General features: G+C 26.0%; 5 protein-coding genes across 5 annotated transcripts; 2 read left to right on the top strand and 3 right to left on the bottom strand.

Annotated features, from left to right (window-relative positions):
• The first annotated feature begins 239 nt into the window (after window positions 1–239).
• On the top strand, window positions 240–7788 carry LOC140674600 (aminopeptidase N-like). The gene is made up of 12 exons (XM_072908246.1): window positions 240–320; window positions 1290–1792; window positions 2778–3233; window positions 3823–4006; window positions 4397–4550; window positions 4797–4878; window positions 5115–5479; window positions 5941–6221; window positions 6417–6607; window positions 6777–7079; window positions 7172–7241; window positions 7491–7788. Exons 1-12 carry the CDS (start codon window positions 318–320, stop codon window positions 7620–7622), a joined length of 2724 nt encoding a protein of 907 aa, XP_072764347.1. The 5' UTR covers window positions 240–317; the 3' UTR covers window positions 7623–7788.
• Window positions 7789–10159: 2371 nt separating this feature from the next.
• Window positions 10160–11827, top strand: LOC140674617 (PEST proteolytic signal-containing nuclear protein). The gene is made up of 3 exons (XM_072908278.1): window positions 10160–10333; window positions 10921–11120; window positions 11244–11827. The coding sequence occupies exons 1-3, from the start codon at window positions 10297–10299 to the stop codon at window positions 11484–11486; spliced, it is 480 nt and encodes a 159-aa protein (XP_072764379.1). The 5' UTR covers window positions 10160–10296; the 3' UTR covers window positions 11487–11827.
• Window positions 11828–12167: 340 nt separating this feature from the next.
• Rps26 (ribosomal protein S26) lies at window positions 12168–13390 on the bottom strand. The gene is made up of 3 exons (XM_072908279.1): window positions 13242–13390; window positions 12542–12850; window positions 12168–12248 (listed from the first exon to the last, which is right to left on the bottom strand). Exons 1-3 carry the CDS (start codon window positions 13242–13244, stop codon window positions 12216–12218), a joined length of 345 nt encoding a protein of 114 aa, XP_072764380.1. The 5' UTR covers window positions 13245–13390; the 3' UTR covers window positions 12168–12215.
• A 654-nt stretch (window positions 13391–14044) lies between these two features.
• LOC140674663 (uncharacterized) lies at window positions 14045–16839 on the bottom strand. Its single transcript, XM_072908384.1, has 7 exons — window positions 16675–16839; window positions 15513–16583; window positions 15339–15443; window positions 15097–15258; window positions 14698–14958; window positions 14465–14545; window positions 14045–14389 (listed from the first exon to the last, which is right to left on the bottom strand). The coding sequence occupies exons 1-5, from the start codon at window positions 16825–16827 to the stop codon at window positions 14761–14763; spliced, it is 1689 nt and encodes a 562-aa protein (XP_072764485.1). The 5' UTR covers window positions 16828–16839; the 3' UTR covers window positions 14045–14389; window positions 14465–14545; window positions 14698–14760.
• A 78-nt stretch (window positions 16840–16917) lies between these two features.
• Ave (sterile alpha motif domain-containing protein aveugle) lies at window positions 16918–17743 on the bottom strand. The gene is made up of 3 exons (XM_072908385.1): window positions 17597–17743; window positions 17391–17504; window positions 16918–17182 (listed from the first exon to the last, which is right to left on the bottom strand). Exons 1-3 carry the CDS (start codon window positions 17633–17635, stop codon window positions 17006–17008), a joined length of 330 nt encoding a protein of 109 aa, XP_072764486.1. The 5' UTR covers window positions 17636–17743; the 3' UTR covers window positions 16918–17005.
• Window positions 17744–17961: the final 218 nt, after the last annotated feature.

The following is a 17961-nucleotide window of genomic DNA, read 5'->3' as shown; positions in this document are numbered from 1 at the left end:
TCTATTAATTTTTTGTAATTTTATTCAACTGTAATTTTATTCAAATATACTATGAGTTTGCAATAAACGACGAAAAATAATCCTTTACAAAAAATTATTTTTTGACCCGTATATACGTTAAATATACCTTTCGAGAATAATCATTTTAAATTTAATAGCAATATGTTATTTGTCTCCTATTTGGCATGCTTATTGCTAACAAAACATCTATAAAATCTTGGCGAAGTTGTTTATATTACATTTAGAATTGTGGGGGAATCACGGGTTTATTATGATTTGAACCGACAGCAGTCGTCAGTTTTCAGTGCTCTCTGGGAATGGTAAGATGGCAATTTGTAGATATACTTTTAATTTAATAGTTTGTGATAATATCTTAATTATGTATCTAATTGTTGCAAGAAATTTGTATTTTAATCGATCGGCACAATTTCAATTACTTTTAAATATATTCAAAAATTTAATCTTCTCACGCACACACAAATTATCAAAACAATTCTTATTTACTCTCATTCCGTTAATTTCTTTCTAATTACAAGAGAATTCTCGTAACTTCTATTACTAATTTACTAGACTTCTTGTATTTTAAATTTTCAAAGTTTTTATATCTCAAACTGACAGTATTTAAGTTGTATTTTTTATGCTTTCATATATTTAACAAAAGTACATGTTTATCTAATGTAAAACTTTTTGCTACTTTCTAATGTGTAAAACATAAATTAATTATGAATGTTGTTTAAATTGTTTGAAATAGTACTTAATCGTTATATTAAATATTTTTCTTTTTTACATAAGATATTATTAGAGTTTTTAATACTTTGAAAATACAGATACACACACACACACACACATCTTCCCTCTCTCTCTCTCTCTCTCTCTCTCTCTCTCTCTCTTTCTCTCTTTAATTATGAATAGTCAAATAATTATTTATGTTAAGGAATAAAAAAAAGTGATTTCTCTTATTTTAATTTCAACTATTGAAGGTCCAAACATACATAGATTTGAAAAGTCACAAAATACACATAATTAACATGTAATATTCTATATCATTATAATTTCCATTAAACAATATGAATGTAATAATTAAACAGTATATTATAATAATACTTTTTATGTAACATAATTATAGAAAGTCCAGTAAAATTTTATCGTTATATCAGCATGATGTAATCTCAAAAATAAATAATACTACGAGTGCCAATTAAATAATCAATTATATAATCAGATTAGCAACGTTGATGATTTACGTATTTGTATATTTTTTTTTTCTGACAAAAGAAATGTTTTTGTAGGTACCTGAAATAAAAACTGACATGGCATTCTTAGCATTGTTATTAAACAGTGGCTTATTGTTCCTCGGCGCTTATGCTGTCGATAACAGTTGGAGAGAAGATTCCAGCATTGGAGTCAATTACCATTTGCCAGACTACGTAATACCAACATTTTATGATATTCAGCTGTCAATACATACCGAAAACGACAATGCAAGCACCTTTAATTTCTTCGGGAAAGTTAATATCAAGATAAAAGTCCTTCATTCAACGCGAAACATAAGTTTGCACGCGCATCCGTACATATTGATACGTAAAACCATGCTGATGAAAGAAGTTTTTAATACAACCGTTTACGAACCAATAGAATACAAATATCATGATAAAACTCACATTTTGACCTTTTATTTCAAGTCTACATTATTAATAGGAAATTATATTTTGGACATAAAATTTGAGAGTATTTCAAATAACACAGAAGTCTTTTACAAAACATCTTATATGGATGAAAAGGAAGATAAGGGGTGAGTAAATATTAAGACGTTAAAGATGGCAACATCTTTATACTGTAAATACAATTTAATACTGTAAACACTTATCATTACCATTCTTTATAAATTATTGGCAATTAAACGGTCTTCATGATATGCCAAAAATTTTAAATCATATACTATGTACAACTAAATAAAATGTTATTTAACTTGTATATAGCTTTCCAATATAATATACAAACAAATTTCTTACTATTTAATATTATATTAAACACATCTCTAATATAGTAATAATGCATTAATATCTTAAATAAAAAAAAGTTGCTTTTATTGTATTTCTTTCATTGTAAAGTATATTTTAAATTTTATTAAACTTAAATGTATTAGTTAAGTGAAAAGTTTTAGCTATTAATAGATATTAGATAATTTCATTTTTGTGCATATTTCAGAATTATTATTCATGAACATTACGTATATATTACATAAGTAAAAATTAGAATTAGTCGAAATTAATTTATTTTGTGTCTTTATATTTATATCTAATTTTAAGAAATAAATTTGCTATATTGAAAAATGTTATTGCGGTTTTGCTAAAACAAAATATATAAATCTTTCCAAAATAAGATACAAGTTTTGAGCTCTTCGAAACAGAACGTGAATTTTAAAATTCTGTTTTGGTGAAAATCTACGTGTATAGAATATCGATCAATAACAGATTGAATGTCACGTTGAAAACTAGGGAGCTTCTTAAGGAAAATATTTACCTATTGATAAATATATATTTATCATTTATATATATATTTCGTTAAATAAATATTAAAATGTTTCAAAATATATTTTTTCCATTCTAATAAACTGAATCGGTATTGAAATGATTTTGATTTGAAGCTGCATTTTACATCGCCTTTAACTACTTTTTTATGCTAACTGTAATATTAAAATTATTAATTTATTAATATTAATTATTAATTATTAATATTAAAAATGTGTTATTACCTATGTTATTAAAATGTTCTAGGTGGTTGGTTATATCGCATTTCAAAGCAATTGGAGCTCGACGTTTATTTCCATGTTGGGATGAGCCGCATTTAAAGGCTGTCTTTCGTATTGCAATATATCATCATAAGAACTACAAAGCCCAATCGAATATGCCGCTACATAAACTACTGTCAAGTAAAAATGATATGAAATGGTCAGTTTTTCATCCTACTCCTGTAATGTCCACTTATCTTGTAGCAGTTATGATTTCTGATTATGATGGCAATCCGTATATAAAAAAATCTGCCAACATATGGTGCAGAAAACTTATGAGACAGGATATAGAATATGCAGGAAATGTTGCTAAGAATATTAAACATTATTTTGACAATGCATCCGAATTTAAGAGCTTGAAGAAAAAGCCAAGAGTGAAGCATATTATAATCCCAGGTTTCCAAGAAGATTGCATGGAGAATTGGAGGCTCATTTTTTATAGGTAATATACATATAATTATTTAATAAAAATATTAATTTATTTAAAGATAAAATTTTATTAGCATGCAAAATTAAGGAAATTAAAAATACATATATTTTTATGACTACGTTGAGTTCAACAAGTGATAATGTTACTTATAATGCATGATACTTTAATAGATTTATAAGACAACATATCTTTACATAAATCATATTATTTATATAATACAATATAAATGTATTATATATATTATTTTATTTAATAAAATACAATAATAAAAGTATACGTTTCATATAATCCCTACATGACATTTTCTAAATAACTAATATTAGAGATAACGATAAAATTGTTTTAATATATTAGATCTCATTTTATCTTTTACGAGTATAATATATTTTTAAGATTATTTTTCGTTGTATTTCTTGTTCATTAAATATCAAAATTATCAACTCTCTTGTTTATTGAAGAAAAAAAACGAATATTACATACTTGTTTGAGTTAATATTTTCGAACTGATATACATATAATTAATATTAAACTTTATGCTTTTAATCAGGACTTTACGTACATATATATAATTATATTATTATTATCTATAAATAATTTTTAGAGAAATAGATGTTATATATAGAGAAGAAATAGATCATATTACTCGCAAAATAGAAATAACACGTTTAGTAGCACGTAAAATGGCACATCAATGGTTTGGTAATATGGTTAGTCCATCTTTGTGGTCTTATCTTTGGCTGAACGATGGTATTGCTACATTGCTCGGAATGGATGCCATCAATAAGGTTCTTTTTTAATATTAAATTTTTATATTTTTATAATTTGTTAAAATTAAAATGCGCTAATCAACATGTAATATCAAAATAAGTATCAAAATACTAATTATTTCAGTTTTTATAAACTTCTATTTGAAATTGATTAAAATTAAAAGTTTTATTTTCTGGTTAAATCTTCAGCCTAAATTAATCTTTAATCTTAATCTTATATAATTTTCTGATTAAATCTTATTAAATTTAATTGTATTATACATTATATTTTCAATAATTTTATAAAGAAATTTCACTACATATTTTTTTCAAACTTAAGAACGCTATATTTTTCAGCAATAATATTGTTAATGTAAGCATTTTTTCCGATTATTTATTTAATTATTTATCATCAAACTTTCATTTCAGATTTTTCCAAGTTTCCTGATGTTTCCAATGTTTGTAGTCCAGAATCAACATGAATCTCTTCATTTGGATACTAATTTAATTATAAAATCACTTACATCAAAGATCAACAATCCTTCTGAAATTAATTCATTGTCTTTTTCACGTTACATAAAAGGTAAGGCTAAGTAAATGTTTAATTATACGAGTTTGTAAATTCGTCAACGTGAATATGGGATAGAGAAAACTAAAAGAATAGAGATAGCCTAGCCTTAAATAAATTTATTTAAAATTTATTATTACGTTATAAAATTTTTATAAAATTAATTTTTCTCTGTCGTGAATTATATGTTCATACATTTTGAACGCTGAAATAAATTTTATATATATTTAATCATATTTTACGATGTAAATTTTATCGTAGCACCTGTAATGTTGCACATGTTACAACACATACTTACCACTGATGTATTCAGAGAAGGTCTCAACATATATCTCAATAATCAGTAAGTAATAATTATCATATAAACGTATATATCATTAGAAAATTAGGGATAATAAGTGTAACAGATTATACCTTAAATAAAAAATTAAGTTATATTAAATTCCAAAGTATTGCATGCATACAAATTATGTCGTCAATTAATACACTGATAAATTATAAATAGTAATATGTTATACTCTCTAATGCAATCTCTATTACAATGTTTACTATTAACAATATTAATTTTTATAAATTTAGTATGTTTCAATCGACAACTCCCGACGACTTATGGATCGCTATGCAAACCGCATTAGATAAATCACCATACAAAGCATACACATTTAATGTATCACAGATAATGGCTGGTTGGCTAAAAGGAATATCTTATCCTGTAATAAATGTATTAAAAAATAATCATAAACATGTGATAGTATGGCTAGAAAAATCTTATATAAACGAGCCTAGGTGGATACCTATAACTATTACTACACAGACTAAACCCAATTTTTACAAAAATTTTCTTCCTCATGGTCAGTGGATAGAATCGCCGAATTTTACGTATTGCAATTTTTTGTTACCATACGAAGAAAAAGGCTGGATAATAGCCAATTTACGACAAATTGGTAAATACTAACTCTAATGATTACATCACAAATATTATTATCCCAGATAGCAAGTGCATGTCATTTTATATAAATGTTTAATGATTTGAACGTCAAATGGCGTGCATTTACTATCTGGAATATTTATTGTTTATTGTTAGTATTATGTTTTATAAAAGCATAAAATGTATCATACTGAATTTAACATAAATTATTTTTGCGTATAATTCGATTACTTTTAAAGAAAAAAATCAATTTAATTTTATACAAACTTATCCTCTAACTCTTTATTCTCCGGAGTAGCATTCAAGTATCACAATAATTTTATAAATAATAATATCCAAATTATAATCTTTATTTGTGATACGTGCAATTCTGCTCAACTTTTTGTTTTAAAAAAAAAATGCAGTTAAATTCAGGAATATATTTTAATAAATCTAATCAGAAGAATCTTTTAATCAATAAAATTTATCTCACAACAGGATATTACCGCGTCAATTATGATCTTAAAAATTGGCAAAAAATTGTGAATTATCTGAATTCTCCAAAATATTTGAAAATACATGTTCTCAATCGTGCTCAAATTATTGATGATGCATTTCATTTCATGATAGAAGGAAAAATTTATCCAGCTATATTTTGGAAACTCGCAAACTATCTATGTCACGAAAAAGATTACATAGCATGGTATCCTATGATCAAAGCTTTTGAACGCATGTCGAGTGTCTTTTCGCTTCCAGAAATAAAAACCGTATGGATAAGGGTAAATGTCTTAGTGACGAATTTCTTCGTCAATAAGAAATATTCCATAGATTGTGTGTCATATAAAATATAAATTTTATCCCAATAATTGTGTATTAATTAAGAAAAATTATAAGTATCTAAGACGCATATATCATGTCTCTCTTCATAAGCAATAATACAAACCAATATAAATTTCGTTATTTAACAATTTTAGAATAAAATGTTGTATATACTGGATAATATTATTGAGATAAAATATGAAGAAGATCATGACGATATTAGTGATCAAATGAAATGTTTAAGAGAAGAGATCGCTAAATGGGAATGTATTCTGGAGCTTCCCCAGTGTATACGCATAGCCCAGGAAGTATTGGAACAGACTCTAAGAAATCCTGACAGGAACACGTAATTTTTTTAGATAAAAAAATTTTTCTAAATAAAAATCACAGCATTCTTACAATCACATTTTTGTATATCTCACGCAATACTTTATATATTACTTGATTAAGATCAACATACACCAGACATTAACTTTTTTAAACATATTTTTTTTAACTTTGTTTCTAAATATTAGAATTGCCCCGTGGTGGAAGGGATGGACATACCGTAATGGTATGAAAGATATAAGCGATACAACTTGGACACGTATGTTACATTTATGGCAAAAAACACATGATATTGAAATTTTAAAAGCCTTAACTTGCACTAAAAATTTTACAACGATCCATACGTTTCTCTTGCTGATAAAGCAGGAAATTAGTCTTTTAAATTTAAGTCTCAGAGATCGTATTAATATTTATTTTTCTATCGTTGAAAAACATGTAAGAAAGAATCAATTCTTAGATGAAATATTAAATTTCGAAAAAGTCAAGCCCAGGTAATAATATTTCTCTTTGTAAATATGTACTGTTCATAATTATGTGAAAGTTCACTTAGACTAATTATAATTTTGGTATTTTATTTCCACAGGAAAATTAGTACGACTGCAACATTAACTTATATTATTAATCATGCAAACTCTAAAGAACATTTTGACAAGGTAAATTATATAAATCCAAATAATTTATATTCATTTCTTAACTTCGTTTAATCAAGCTGACTTATTTTATATATATATGTATGTAATATGCCAAATATATTTTAAGCATCTTTGTTCTATATATATTAAAGTTATAATGTATATATACAAAAAATTATATTGCTTTTTTTAACGTATAAAATATTATAATGAATTATCTCTTATGACACCATAAATTATTTATCAATAAATATTGGAATTTTGTTCTAGATAAATACATATGTGAATAATAATGTGAAACAGTTAATTTCTTATGTTCAACGCAAGATAACAATACGTCAGTCTCAAATTAAACATCAGATAAACTATCTCCATATAATTCAAAAACCTATGGAAAATTGAAAAATCAATCAGAAAGACCATAAGTAATATATTAACCAAAAAAAAAATAACTGGAATGGTTATTTATTTAGAATGCGTATTTATTTGCATTGTAAATGGTTCTATATTATTTATATTTTTATTTTATTTTTATTATTAGCCTTATAATACTGCTCAAAATATAAGAATGCTAGTAAAATTTAAAATATTATTATAATATTTTTAATTTACTATGACATTTTATACGTGCATAACGAATACACATACATTTAATTTATAAATATATCATTATTTATAATGATCATTATAATGATAATTATAAATAATGCATTATAATATCATTATAATGATAATTATAAATAATGATATATTTATAATGCATTATAAATATCATTATAATGATAATTATAAATAATGATATATTTATAAAATAAATGTATGTGTTTTCGTTATGCAAATATTATATTATAAAAATTAATATGTGTGTATTATATACTTAAAAGTGTATTTAATAGGTATTATAAAAGTTAATATTGTGTACTAATACCTTGTAAATTATAATCTTAAATAAATTTTAACACTTTATTATTTGTATTTTTAATATAAATATTAATTTTTTTTATAAATTAATATTAAAAGTTTTTTCAATAGTAATTATATATGTGTATATAAATATAAATGTGTATATATCTGTATTTTCATACAAATATTTTTGACATTAATGTATTCTATTAGTTATTTAAAACTTAATATTTGCATTATTTTATAGTAAAATAATTGAATAGAATTTCATTAATATATTGCACTTTGCTAATTATATATATGTTATATAACCCAGATATCCAATTTTATTATTTTTATTAGAATTTATTACTATAATGCAACTATAATTGCTATAAATATATAACATTTTTTTAAATAATCAATAATAGTAGGATATTGTCCATAATTTAATACATTTTCTGTCTGTGATTTATTGTTATGTATGTTTGATTATATTATTTTTATTGATATTGTTCTACATTTCTTATATGTATTTCCATAATTATCACGTATGTTGAGTGACTGTTATGGCTTTATTATTTCCTGAAAGGATGTTAGCATATTCTGTAAATTTGTCATGTCACATGTAACTCTTGTAAGATTGTACATGTGTGCTATGCACTTAAAAAACAAAAAATTAGGAGAATCTTTCTACAAATATACTGGAAATACGTTAATTGTAGAAATTTCTCAGCTCGATGCAAATATCATATTATAATTTATCATCCTTCTAACATTAAATAATAACAAAACTCTATTAATAATATGTCAAACCTATATTATATTAAGAGTTATGGTGAAATTATTATGGTGTTGATAGAGAAATAGAAAAATATTTTTATTATGCAAATTAATTTCTTACATGATAGAAAATTAGAATGGATAATATAACTTTAAGTAAATGTATTAACAATTCGTGCATTGTATGTTTGGAAATATTTTATTTGTTCTATACATTTATATTTTATTTCAAAATTTATAATCCATATATCACTACCAGCCTCGAATTGGTTTTTGCGAAGCAGATGTTAGAATCCATGTTTTGTAATCTCTCTTTTTCATCTGTACTTGTTTATGTTTTGGATGTGTTTTACACATTATATACCATCTCTCTTGCCTGCATACATAATAACAGTCCTTGCAACGAAGGTTCAAGCGGCCTTTTACTTTTAAGCCACATACTGAATTATATATAGGTAGTACTGGTTGCAAAAAAGAGAGTGTGTTGTGACTAAAATCACTGTTTGGTGAATAATTTAATTTCTGTTTGTCGCATATGTAATGGATTCTACGAACCAATACATTTTGAAGAGTTCCAGTTGTCAACATTTTTGGAACAAGAGAATTAATTGTTTGATGCATTGATCTAAGTATTAAACCAACATTCATCTTTGCTATAAAAAAAATTAATATATATTAATGCAGTTGTACGGATTTGTTAATAATTTCTCATATCTTGAATAAACAAAAATAATGTATATTTAGAGGAAATCTTTATCTTTACAGAAAAGTGAAAAAAATTCAATTAGAAAAGATTTGGCAATCTAATTTCAACAATCCAAAATTTTAAACATGGTGCAAATTAATTTTTTGTAATATTAGCAATATTAATAACTCTAAACACTAAGAATTTAATTACTTATAGTGATGTACATTTACATTTATTTATAAAAAAACAGTTCAAAAATATGTGTCAAGAAGTTGACATTTTAATATTTACATTAGTCGATTATACTTACTTGCTAGAAAATAGGGATTGTCCGTATGAATTTTTTCACTTCTTCAAATTATATAATATATATGTAAGAATAAATAATTTTGTTGCGTAAAATTAAATCATTTCTGAGATTACTGCACAAGGAAAACAAGGTTATGTTCTTCAGTATCACACATAAAGGTTGACATCTCACGTGCGATACTGACAGAAGGGTACTATTCTGATTGGCTGACCAAAAAATACCTATCATCTGCGAGTCTATCTTTATAAAATATCTATGGCTTAACAAATTCTATAGGTTGGGAACAATAGCAGATGGGATAATCGGAAGAATAACTCGAGTAACGATTTTTGAAGGTTATTTCGCATACTCCAGATAGTCCGCTGTTCAGGATAAAACCTATTTCGAGCTCACGTCCACAAGATATCAACAAGATGTCCAGGAGGAATCCCGAGGACGATTATAGAAAAGGTTTTGTTCATTTTATTTATTACGCGATATATTCAATCTAAATAACGCTCGTTATATCGCGAATATCTCGACGAAGATATTTAGAACGATTATTTACCGATATCGTTATTAGATTAATATATAATCCTGTATGAAAGATTAATTGCAGAATTGCAAAAATTAATTTTTAATTTAATATTTTCCAAAAAGATGAGAAATATTAGTTATACTCAAAATATATTATCTTGATGCGAATACTTTTAGACAATGTTCTGTTATGAGGGATGTATTTTTTACTAAAAATGCGATCATTATTGCTTATCTTTGAAGAATAAATTTAAATACTTAATTTCTAGTTTATATACTTTTTTATTAAAAAGTATATCGTAACATTGTAAAAGAGTATTTCACATTTTATGAGAGTTTAACATCTATGAATAACATTACTTTACAGAAAAATTAAATTACCATTTTCAAACAAATTTCTAATTGTTGAATTTTTATAGGAGATGAATATTGTGCTAAACATAACTCGCTTAAAGATTTCCGGTTAAAAAGTCAACTTTGTTTAACTTGATCTGAACTTTGCCAGTGTTTGACGTTGTCAGGGTCAAGTGTCTACAGAGCCAAGGACAGGAGAGGGGATGACAGGGATAGGGACCGTTCGCCGCTCAGATCCGAGGAGCATTGTGATTCAGATGACTCCAATCAATCTGAAGCTAAGAAACAAAAGTTAGCATTTGGTTTCGGCAAAAAAGCTGGCAGTGAACAGAAGAAAGGAATTCAGATTAAATTAGGCTCTGTTTCTGTAAGTGAAGTATTTTTGCAGATTGATAATTCATACGCACATGTATTTCTACAATATAAAATCTTTTTTTATTAAAAATTTCGTTCTTTGCTTTACACAAAACTTCTCGTTTTTTCAAATCAGAAACCAGCTCCAAAAGCAACGACAGTACAAAAACCAACAGTGGCCTCAGTGTTTAATACAGATGAAGATGATGAACCAGAAGAGATGCCGGCGGAAGCGAAGATGAGGATGCGAAATATTGGTCGTGAAACACCGACATCAGCTGGGCCGAATTCATTTGGCAAAACGAAGCAAGGATTTTGCGATTCGAAAAAAATATTTGAGAAAACGTTGAAGAAGGCAATGGAAGAAGCAAACAAATGATTTTTTTCCATTGCCATATATATCTAAATATATATACATTTATATGTATATTCGGGAATTATTACTTGTACATTAATTTTACTTAATTATTAAAAGTTTGTCTTTGCTAAAGTCAAATGCATGTATTTTTATGAAATGTAATTAATTCATTGACAAAAATCAATTTTAAAGTCTTGCTTCAAAACTTAGAATATTATATTCCTATAAACTATTTAATATCTATAGATCTATTATCCGTGCACATTATGTATAATAAATCTATATCTAAAATTTACATGTTCTGAGGAATCTAACAATTGTTTTTTTCCATATAATGGATTGTCAGATATATTAATTCCTAATAAAATTACGATATATGTAATTTATCTCCTTTTCTTGAAATAATAAAGCAATAATATTATGCTCTGTAATTTATATTATATGAGATAAATAAAATCTTAAATATTATAGTTTTATGAATTTTTATTGCAATTTTAATTTTACATAATAAAATTATTTTCTGTTCTGCTGACCTTGGCTGAGGAATCTAACAATTGTTTTTTTCCATATAATGGATTGTCAGATATATTAATTCCTAATAAAATTACGATATATGTAATTTATCTCCTTTTCTTGAAATAATAAAGCAATAATATTATGCTCTGTAATTTATATTATATGAGATAAATAAAGTCTTAAATATTATAGTTTTATGAATTTTTATTGCAATTTTAATTTTACATAATAAAATTATTTTCTGTTCTGCTGACCTTGGCGCAAGTCCTGTAACCAAAAAGTATACATTACATATATATATATTTTAATACAATATATACATATATATACAAGTTAATTAATCTCAAATTTCAATCTTTAATTTTCTTGTACATTCTTCACATTAAATTGTAATATATAGTAATCGATGCATTTACAAATTTGTATAAAGCAAATTATATATTCCAATCATTACTATTCTTATATCTCTTATCCTTGAATAAAACATCAAATATTTACTTATAATACTTATTAATACCTATATTAAAATTATATTAATAATTATTTGTATTTATAGTTACCCTAGGGAAATTGCGAACAGGAGGTGTTCTGATACGACGATCAGCCTTTGACCTGTTGCGTACCACTTTAGAGTGAATGGCGCAAGAGACACAATAGTGAAGCTTGGCATATAATTTGGGTAGCTGATAGGATTGGTAAAAGCTGGCTTCTGTTATATCTCTAACAGCAGCAGCCTCGACAATATTTCTTATTACGAATTTTTTAATTGCCTTGTCCTTGGGGACACAGCGAGCACAGTTGGTGCAGCGAACTGGATTGACATGACCACGGCCATGCTTGGCACGTCCTCCATTCCTACGTTTGCAAGTCTGCGAAAAACATACAGAATTAAATCAAATGTATAGTAATTTAAATGTAATTTTGTAAAATGTATGAGAAGTATACATAGTATCAATTATGCATCAATATGTAATTATAAATACATGAGATTAGATTATAATTTGCTCTAGAATTTTCGTTTTGCCATCAATTATAAATATATAGTCAATTATATTAATATCTTTGTAACGATTAAACAATATAGCAGCCACTTTGCAGCAAATACAGTTTTGATGCAGAAGAATATCAATTTCTTGTAAAATTTATACACTGCCAAAATATGTCTTGCGTTCGGTTCCATTCAACCTTGAAAATATTTCGAGATCGCGAAATGTGGGATGTATCAATTTAAAAGAATTAACAATAAACAATATAAATTACCATTTTATGGCGAGTTTTCTTTTTTCTTTGTTTCTATTCGAAATTCCGTCAATTTTCATCCACTAACGGGTAGAAACACCACGTTGCGTACCGAAAACTACATAAAAGAGAGGTTCGAAACGGAAACTTACTGTGATCACAAAGTAATATAGAAGGGCAACTCTCTTAGTTTTATGAAACCCGATGATATCAAATCTATTGCACTTCCGGTTGGATTTGGGTCATAAATTTTATTTTCAGAAATTTTATATTTATTTTTAAATATGCTTACATGGAATAAATAGATATTTTTTTATCGATTATCTAATCTCAAAAAACAAAGATCTTTTTCATTCTTAATTTGGAATACATATACTCACACACACGCACACACACAAACACATATATACACACATATACACCAATTATTGTTTTACCAGTTTTACATAAATTTTTATAAATGGTTTATTAAGTATATATAACAAAATAATTTTTTTAATAAAAAATATGCAAGAAAATAAAAATTGATAAGATTATACATATATATTACAAAAAAAGTCCAAATATATGTGTAATAACACTTTCTGTTTACAAGAAATTCACCAATAGGAAATAATTTTATCATTAAATAATTTGTAAAATAAAAATTCATGATATATTAAAAACTTTATTTACTTTATATAAGTACAAGAACATGCTATATTATTGTCAAAAAATCATTTATCTTTACAGATCTAACATAAAAATCTCATATTTATATATTTTTAAAAACAGAAATATTAATGTTGTTATAATTATATTGTTATAATTCACATATCATGTATTCTATATTTATTACATATATTTATTTATTTAAATTTATATGTGAAAAAATATTTTTAAAAAATAAATTTTATAATTATTAAAGTTTAAGTTTGCTCTTTAAGTTATACATTTTTCAGTTTTATTTCTTGTTTAAAATGCTTCATACGATGCCGCTTTATATCGCCTTTCTGCGTGAAACTGAATGAATTATGTCGCATTTGAAAGGCTGTATACCTTGATGGATACGTTTGTGAATAGACAGATAACTGTTTCTCACAAACTTCTTCTCACATATATTGCATTGATATTTACGATCCTCCACTGGCACGTGTATTTGAATGTGCATAGTCAAATTTTGTTTGTAACTATTAACATAATAAAAAATATTGTCTTACTTTAATACATTTTCACACATATAACAGTTGTAATTATGAATTTACCTGAAACATTTACCACAATATTCACACACAAAGTTCCCCTTTTGATGACGTTGTACATGAGTCCATCTAGAAGTATAACTCCTGAAACAATTTCCTGATTCAGTGAAATTAAAGTAAGAAATGAGACATAAAGAAGGAAAGAGAAAATTCATAATATATAAATTGTAAAAGTAAGTCACAAAACATTTTTATACAATTAAAACTTTATTTTGTGATTAAAACAAATATCTTACCGAAAAGATCGGTAACATATAGGGCAACTGAATGACATTTCTCCTGTATGAATTCTTTCGTGACTAATTAACGATTGCACTAAGCTTTTTGCCACAAAATCTGCAAATATAACTCATGTATTGTTTACTAGACAGCTTCTCTACAGCATCTGGCTCCAAACTATGAGACTGTTGTATATGTTTTATTAAATCTTCTTTTTTTTTTAAAACTGTGTCACAATAACTGCATTTATGTCCGAAATGGATTGTACGGTGCATCGTCTAAGAAAATTATGAAACAAATTTACAAAGTTAGTTACATTACGATCATGATGAAAATGTTTTATCCTTCTAATAGAAAAATATTTGGTAATATATATTAATACTATTTTTTTCATTATAAATTTTTAGTACATTTACCATATTGTGCAAGTACAAGAAACGTCGTCCACATATATCACACTGATGAGGTTTGTTATTTTCATGAACAGTCAAAATATGATCTCGTAATCGAAATTTGTCCCTAAATGGTCGATTACATATAGTACATTTAAATTTGTCCCAGCATTCAGGATCATGTATCTGCAAATAATTTAAGAAGTTTTCTATAATACTATAAAACGCATTTTTAAATAATTAAATAATGTACAATATACACATACATTTCTATGTTGCTCATATAATTCTTTGTCAACAAATATTTTAGGACAAGTAACACATTTATATATAGTTACAAATGGATCATTCATCATCTCCCATTTATGTTTCTAAAAGTATATAAAGCTTAACATATAATACGAGCATCCTTAAAATTACATAATTTGTAACAAAGTTACCCTCAAATGACGCGTCAATTTGAGATTTGTTGCAAATGTTATATTGCAATATTTGCAATACTTGTTGGCCATTTTGGAACACTCATTTTCATTGTGATTTTCCCAATGCCAACTGTTCGTAAAGAATTTATTACATTTATTACAAACATATTTTAATTGTACTTTTTTATACATATTATGCATCGCACGTTTATGAAGAAATAAATTATATATGGACGAACATTCTATACAACAAGTAGTACAAGCTACAGATCTTTCCTCATGTATTTTATTAAAGTATCGATCCTCTCCGAAATAGATTTTGCAAACATTGCAAAATAAACGTTCTTTCTCTTTATCTTTGATATTTTTAAGTTTCTCCAAAAACATGCTGCAATTTGTTATAATTTTATCTGTTTCTGAATCAGAAGTATCACTTTGTTCTACCGAATCTGTTTTTATCAAACTGCTTTCACTTTCTATTTTAATATCTTCTTCAGTTTGTATTGCTACGTTTATTGATGATGTTTCTTCATTTTCTGCAAAAGTTTCAACTGTATACTTAAAATCATTGCTTTCATCAATAATCTTTTGTTGCTTATCTTGATCATTATCCTCAACATTTTTCTCATATGTAATCTTCCATTTATCATCTTGAACAGTAGCTTGTTCACAACTATTGCAAGTTACAATATTACCACTGTGTCTCGACATCTTGTGCGTTATTAACTCACTAGATTGATAAAAGCTGCTATCACAGAGATTACATCTCCATCTTAAAAAATGAGATTGTTCCATATGGGTATCAAATGCATCTACATCTTGAAACTTCAAGTCACATAAATCACATACAATTGGACCAGTAATAGCCTGTTTCTTTAAGTCTCTTAACAGTTTAACATTAGTTGATATTTCAGATTTTTCACACATCACATATTGATCTTCGGAGATAGTATTTTTCTGTCTTTGGTCTAATTGCGTTCGTAAACGATCATCTACTTCCATTGAAGTAAGAATTAGTCTATAACTAATATTTAAGTGATATAGGCAACGTCTACATATATTGGAAGGCAACTTATCTGTTGGAAAAATCTAGAAATACGAATCAAGTAATATTACAATTTATACTTTACACATATAGTTTTAAATATACCCAATATATTACTTAGTTTATTCAACTTACAATAATTGGTAAACATCTGCTTATTTTTTCTGGAATACCGTAATTGTTTTCAAATATTGGAACATAGTATATTGATTCTTTGCCACACAAGCGACATATTTTATGTATCTTTTCATCTTCAATTTTATTAAAAGATATCTCTTTTGTCTCCATGATCAATCTTTAAACAAGGTCTGCAAATTCTCTCTGTTCATAAGATAAATTATATTAAAAAATAATACAATATTAGAGGTTCAATCATTTTTATTTTTGTAAATCATGTCAAATATATATAGCATATTACATATATAAAAATATAACTGTAAAATATATGAAAGCTTTGTATATAAGCTTAATCAAAGTTCATATTATTGCGTCGCTCTATATCCCTAATCTCTAGTATGTCTGTTTTGAGATGCAGTTTCATAATTTCCCTCCATATGTCCATCCTGTGCTGCTCGTTATCAATACCGAGCCGCAGCAAAATATTTTCATTTATTCTTAACAATACCCTTCCTGTAATGTCATGCTTAAAAAGAGAGATAGAAACTATTTTTAATCTTCATTAAATATCTTTGAATAAGAAATTATTACAAAATTAACAATCTTCTCTCAATCCTAATATTTTGTGAAAACAAATGCACTTGCAAGAGGAAAAAAGTAATGCAAAATTTAGGAAAAAACATACGAATTAACTGAGCAAAGATTTTATGAAAAAAAAAAAAAAAAATGCTCACATGAAGAAACTTTTCGTGGTACAGCTGATAATAATCACTGCAATGTCGTCTCAACCACTTTTGCACGTCTAATACATTCCACAAGTATACCGGGCGAGGTCGAGCTGTTTTGTTCTGTAATATAAATAATTTGTCAGAAAAAAAATTATTTATTTCGTAAGGGTTTAGCAACAGGTATCTCATTGTCAGTACAAATATATTCTTACTTTCGGTTTATTGCTAGCATTAATGATTTCCTCTACCATCCTATTTCTAATTTTCAATATTAGAAAATATATTCTGCATTTCGCTAAGAATCAACAACAAACGATATCAATTTCATAGAAAACGAAATATGTATCGCAATCACGTAGCTTGTGTGTATATATATATATATATATATATATATATATATATATACATATATGACAATTTAACGAATTAAGGCTGGTTTACAATAGACAGCCGTCATACGAAAATTAACCAATCATATTCGAGTATTCTTCTCCAAATTCAACTGTGATTAGCTAATTACTTACGACTTACGATTCTATTGTAAACCAGGCCTTAGAGATTTTTCATTCGTCTCTCG

The sequence above is a fragment of the Anoplolepis gracilipes genome, chromosome 16 (assembly GCF_047496725.1).
Source record: "Anoplolepis gracilipes chromosome 16, ASM4749672v1, whole genome shotgun sequence".
NCBI lineage: Eukaryota > Metazoa > Arthropoda > Insecta > Hymenoptera > Formicidae > Anoplolepis > Anoplolepis gracilipes.
This window is presented reverse-complemented; position numbering and strand designations above follow the sequence as displayed.